This window comes from Choloepus didactylus, chromosome 18 (assembly GCF_015220235.1).
Source record: "Choloepus didactylus isolate mChoDid1 chromosome 18, mChoDid1.pri, whole genome shotgun sequence".
In the NCBI taxonomy this organism is placed as follows: Eukaryota; Metazoa; Chordata; class Mammalia; order Pilosa; family Megalonychidae; genus Choloepus; species Choloepus didactylus.
In genome coordinates, this window is record NC_051324.1 from 48,858,920 (window position 1) to 48,864,998 (window position 6,079).

The 6,079-nt window shown below is 46.3% G+C and overlaps 1 protein-coding gene across 1 annotated transcript; it reads left to right on the forward strand.

Moving 5' to 3' along the window:
* Positions 1-1,977: 1,977 nt before the first annotated feature.
* On the forward strand, positions 1,978-5,872 carry RPL19 (ribosomal protein L19). Its single transcript, XM_037808891.1, has 6 exons — positions 1,978-2,026; positions 3,012-3,118; positions 3,872-3,994; positions 4,650-4,770; positions 5,139-5,249; positions 5,668-5,872. The coding sequence occupies exons 1-6, from the start codon at positions 2,022-2,024 to the stop codon at positions 5,789-5,791; spliced, it is 591 nt and encodes a 196-aa protein (XP_037664819.1). The 5' UTR covers positions 1,978-2,021; the 3' UTR covers positions 5,792-5,872.
* The last annotated feature ends 207 nt before the right edge of the window (positions 5,873-6,079 follow it).

The window sequence follows — 6,079 nt, forward strand, 5'->3', positions numbered from 1 at the left end:
CAATTGCTAGGATCCCCAGGCCCTTCCAAAATGCCAGGAGTGGCACTGGTCCCCATTCCATGGAAGAGGAAGAAAAGAAGGAAGAAATGTGGAGCTGAGGGAGAAAAGACTGGCTAAAATCAGGTCTCATGACCTTTAACCTAGAATTGTTCCCCTTTAATCCATGTTTTGGGGACCAATGTCCAAGGACTGGACCCCATTCATGGAAAGATCCATGGAGAGAAGAGGAGTCGGATTCTGGCAACAGACTTTGGTGCCCATCTGGCTCAGGCTCTTTCTGGTTGTGTGGCCCTGGGTATGTTACTACACCTCTCTCTTGGTTTCCTCTCCTGTAAAATGGATTGCTGGCATTGTGCCTCTGTCACTGGGTTTAATGGAAGGTTGAAGAAGAATGAAATTGGATGATCAATTGCTGGGGTGTTTAGAGATGCTGTAAGGTGCTGTTCAGGGGTCAGTCATGACATCCAGACCCATTCACTCCCTATTCCATCCCTTACCCTGCTCCACTCAGGCTGAGAGATGAGAAGCAGAGTGGAGAAGACTTGTTCAGGCCCTATGACCCTAAAATAAGCCCAGCCCACCATGTTCTGGAGGGGAGACTGTAGGATAGACCGACTCCTTTTCTTCACCCTGGCATCTGATAACACAGTGAATGACAAGCCTAACCATATCTCCTTTTGAGGGGAGGGGGAGTGAGGATGAAGGAATAAAACCAACCAAAAATCCAAGAATGCACACATTAGCACTGTTTCTTTGTTCATTAACAACTTCAACACTGAACAGGGTTCCTGCCTGCCCCTAGGAAACAAGAGTCTCACATGACACAAGGGCATGGGTTTTGCAGTCAGAAAGACCTGGGTTCTGAATTTCCATTCCATCACTCAGATGTAAAATGAGGACAACACTAATCATATTGTGAGGAAGTGGTGTTAAATATTGCTCCCCTTCCTCTTTTGACCTTCTCCGCTCCATTTAGCAGCCAGGAAACTTCAAATAAGAGAGTGAATGCACTACTTTGTGATTATGTGAGCCACTGATTGTATACTTTGGATGGATTGTATAGTGTGTGAACATATCTCAATAAAACTGCTTTTAAAAAAATGAATCGGGAAAGAGAGAGAGGGAACCAAGCAAGAAGTTGGAGCCAGAACTCAGAGCTAGGCTTCTTGGATTCCAGGATGCTCTTCTTGAATTCTTACACTGGGTGCTCCAGAGCTGGAGGAAAGAACTATGGGTGTGCCTCCATTCCAAGAGTTTTTGTTGATTGGTTTCACCTTTTCCCAATCATCCATCCAGCCAATACAGTATGCCTCTAGTGCCAAAGGCTCTCAGAGGTTGTCTCAATAGCTTCCTTTGAAAAGTGCAAACGCCATCTCATGTGATCTTCACTATTGGAAGACAGAAATATTAGGATTAGGTCCATTTAACAAAGAGAGAAATGGAAGCACCAAGAAATTTAAGAACCCACAGTGGCGCAAAAAAACAAGGTAACGTCTTTTGATCTATCCTGCGCTCCAGAAGCTCCCAATCTACCATGAGAAGGAATATCAGATTGTTTTGAAAGATACCTGCCTTCATTCGCTCTCACTCCATTCACTAATTTTTTTTTCCCGCTAATATAATATCCTTCCAGCAATTCTAGTATGCCTGCAAGCAGGAGGCCGCTCTCACAAAATTCCTTCCACTCCGCCTGCGCAATCCAGCTAACTTCCGGCCATCCACTACCCACGTGATCAGATACTCTTGCTGCGCATGCCTATTAGAAAGTCGGACTATACCACTTTGCTCTACGGGAGGAGAATCTTTTCTATATTTTTAAGTTAAAAACATATACCCAGTATTGGGATCCTATTTTCTCGGAACTGAACAGAGAATATAGGTGAGTTTAGGGTGGCGGAAGAAGAAAGAGACGGACGGGAATGCGAGCGAAAGTGGAGCACGGGATGGGCTCTCCCCTTCACAGATAATGGGAGGGGCTTGGCCTTAACAAGTTCTTTCCTTTCGGCGCTGCTATCGCAGCCATGAGGTGAGGGCGCGCGGGTCTCCGATGTGGGCTGATCTGGGTTGGGGGCGACGGTTTCGGTACTATGGACCAAGGCGAAGGGGGGTGAGATGGCGGCAACTTTGAAGCGGCTGGTCTCGGAGCTTGGGGTCGGCCGCAGCGCACTGGGCTCCGTGTTCGAGAGGATGGGGGTGGGGGAGCGTCCTGCGAACCCGAGACTTGCGGAAGGGTGGTCCCGCGACCCACATGTGTCGGGGGCGACCCACGCGGGCTGAGGAAAGGTAGTGATGGAGACCAGGCTGCGGCCCCCTAACCCGCTGGGCGTACTTGGAGCCGAGCGGATCTCAGCTTCCAGGTAACGTGGGACAAACCTTGCGCAGGCCACAGGCCTCCGCCTGCCGAGGGTGAGGTGATTGGCCAGCTCTTTGTGCCTTCCACTCCATTCGTCCCTCAGGAGAAAGACCTCTGAGGCCATGTGGACGTCATTTATTGTTGTTGTTATTGTTATAAGACGAGGAAAAGAAGCCCAGAAAGCAAAGAAACTTGCCTGAGACCCCAGATTAGAAAGAAGGTCCACGGGCTTTGAATATTTCACTTTAAACACTGTTTTTAGTTCTGGACACCAGGAAGGGCATGAACTCCTCCTCCATTCCAACTTTATCGTTAGCCTCATTTTCTAGACAAGGAAACAGAACATTTAAAGCGCAACTCAGACTAAAACTTCATCCCAGGGAGGCAGATCGCCCCCTACATCAAGGATAGTTCAAGGTCTTAACAAAGATGGTGACTTGGGGAAGGTCCTTGCTCTGGGAATGTTGTGGTGTGGGTGGCAAAAGTGGGGAGGTGTGTTTGCCCTGTTAGAGCAAGTACCTATATGTGATTTACCCACTTTCCTGTGTATGTGATGTATCACAACATTAAAAGACTTTAGAGGGTGGAGCTTGCTGGGGATGCACATTATTGCCCAGGAGTGGCTTCTGGGGCCTGATGGAGTTTTCCTATGCCACAGTATGCTCAGGCTTCAGAAGAGGCTCGCTTCCAGCGTCCTCCGCTGTGGCAAAAAGAAGGTTTGGTTGGACCCCAATGAGACCAATGAAATCGCCAATGCCAACTCACGTGAGCACTTGGAATCTTTGTTCACTCTCTTCCCTGCCTCTCCCCTTAGCCTGTGTTAGAGGAATAACAGGACTGTGTTGACTCTTTACAGACCTGGGAAGCTCATAGTCCATGGCTCCTATAAAATGGAGTCACAAAAATAGGGCAATGCCAGAGGTTCCCTTTTTCTGCCATTTTCCAGAAGGACAGGGCGGAAATGTTATATTAGTGATTATTTCTAAAGTGTTTTATAGTTACAGGCAGGATTTGTGAATGTGTTAACTCTGGGATTGGGGGTAGAGGTTGCCAAGGAAATGAGGAATTGAGAAGACTTGGGGCCTCAGATCTTTAGTAGAGGGGTCTGTTGGCATATTAGTATTCAAGGCAGTTACAGATGTCAGCCTTGCAGGTAGCAACAAGATACCCCTGTTTACTTCTACCTAATTTCTGGGAAGTTTTTTACCTGTTGGGGTTTGTGTTTAAAAAATCCAAATCCTGTTTTAAACCAATAGCTAATAGGGAAGGCAGGTGGCTGGCTGTGTACTATTTTGAGCACACACTTCCAAATATATATTTTGTTATTATGTTATATAAAACATTTAAAAGGGAGAAATGTAAAAAAAATAAAAAGAGCAAGAAATATACAGAAGTTCCAGAATTTCTACCATTTTTAGACCACTGGGCCAGGGATCTAAAAATGGGGATTGTGGGTTGTGGCTGGTGCTTTAGGGGCTGAGCCTCAGTTCAGTGACCAGGTGCATTACGTTTTCCCAGGTCAGCAGATTCGGAAGCTGATCAAGGATGGGCTGATCATCCGCAAGCCAGTGACTGTCCATTCCCGGGCTCGATGCCGGAAAAACACCTTGGCACGCCGGAAGGGCAGGCATATGGGTATAGGTAGGTGGTTTTCTGCCTTTCTTCGTGGCCTAAGAAGCATCGAGTCTAGAGTGAGAATGTCAGATATTTGGTCTTTTTCTTCCCTCTCTGTCTCATCTTTGAGCCCTTTTCTTATTCCATGATGTGTTTTCTGCCTGTGCACAAATCAGAAAGTTGTTAAGATGTGTTGGAGTTGAAGATAGTCTTGGTAGAAAGAATTCACATTTATTGAGCTCCTGCTCTATGCCAAAGATTAAATGTTGTCCTATTTAATCCTAAAACCACTCTCTGGAGTAAGAGTGATTTAGGGAGATGAAAGTCATACCACATTCAGAGCCTCTTCCAGCCTACCGTACAGCCTTGGTGCGTGTCCTATCATATTCATAATTCTGCGTGAAGCAAATGGGGAAATAATTGCCTTTTTTGTGCTTCACCAAAAAATTGAATGAGGGAAAGAAGATGTTAAATATTTGCGATCTTCTTTTGTAAAATAGAAGTAATACCACTTAAGGATGTTGTGAGGATAAAATGAAGTAAAGTGTGTGAATTATAAAGCGTTTCAGAAATTGGTAGCTGTCTTTTTTACTCATCATCTGGCTCTAGTATTTGACTTGAGGCGTGAACATGCCACAGTAGGCCTGGGCGATAACTGATTACTAACCCACCTTCCCCGTAGGTAAGCGAAAGGGTACTGCCAATGCTCGAATGCCTGAGAAGGTAACCTGGATGAGGAGGATGAGAATTCTGCGCCGGCTTCTCAGAAGATACCGTGAATCCAAGAAGATTGACCGCCACATGTAAGCACTCCCCGGTCCACCAAAACCCATTTGCTGCTCTGAAAGCTTGTTCTTTGCAAAGATAAGAGCTCTGTCTCATTGGCCTTGGGGAAGGAGCCTTACGCTTTTCCAGGGAAGTTATTCATTCCATCCTGCTCTGATTTTTTTTTCCAATACATCACTATGATAGCCCAAGTATTGACTTTTATCTGCCAAACAAGCTCTTCTGTCTAGAAGCTGTGCAGAGTTTCGGCTGGGGGAAGAGTGGTCCCTACAGACAAAGGAGAAAAGAAATGAATCCTAGGCACTTAGAGTCCTTGGGGTAGAGGAGCAGCTCACAGGGTCTTGATCCCATCTCTGCCCAGTCTCTCTGCTCCCTCTGCTTGCAGGTATCACAGCCTGTACCTGAAGGTGAAAGGGAATGTGTTCAAGAACAAGCGGATTCTCATGGAACACATCCACAAGCTGAAGGCAGACAAGGCCCGCAAGAAGCTCTTGGCGTAAGTTTCTTTTAGGAATTGGTCTAAGCCTTGTGGGAGGGCAGGTTCTTTGACTGTTGTAAGGGTCAAAGGACTCTTGGGAGGTGGTTCTGAGCTCTTTCTTGGGCACAGGGTTAAATCCAAAAGAACCTATGGGAATCGGGATGTTGGTCTTGGTTTTAGAAGAGGGCTTTACTGAGTTTTCCTGAGACAATTAAAATGTGCTTATGCCTAAATTTTGAGTTGCATGCAGTCAGGAATACAGCTGTTGTATTTGAGGCAAATATCCATACTCCGTTTTGGGTAGGGGCTGTTGGTTAGTTGAAGCGGGAACTCTTCAACTCACATTCCTCAAACTGACTAGGCTCGAAGAGAATGGTCTGGGAGTGTGGTTCCATCTTCGCAGCCACTGACTCATCATTTTTCTTGCCTTACCCAGTGACCAGGCTGAGGCCCGCAGATCCAAGACCAAGGAGGCTCGCAAGCGCCGTGAGGAGCGGCTCCAGGCCAAGAAGGAGGAGATTATCAAGACTCTGTCAAAGGAGGAAGAGACCAAGAAATAAAGCTCCCCTTCTCGATTGTACATAGTGGCCTTGGCAATTATATAATTCAATAATTCAATAAATCAAGCCTCTTAATCTGCTTGCCTAAGCCTCCAAAATGCTCTGCTTCGAAACTCCTTCACAGCAGAGCATGAATGCCAGCCTCAGAAGTGGTTTCAAAACGTTGGCTGGGAATCAGTGGTCAGTTGTGACATTAGTTGCGATCACATTCTTTAAGAAAATCAATATACTTTCCTTATACTTCTTGAAATCCAAGCTTGAAGTTGCCCTAGGGCTCCCAAGTGCTAC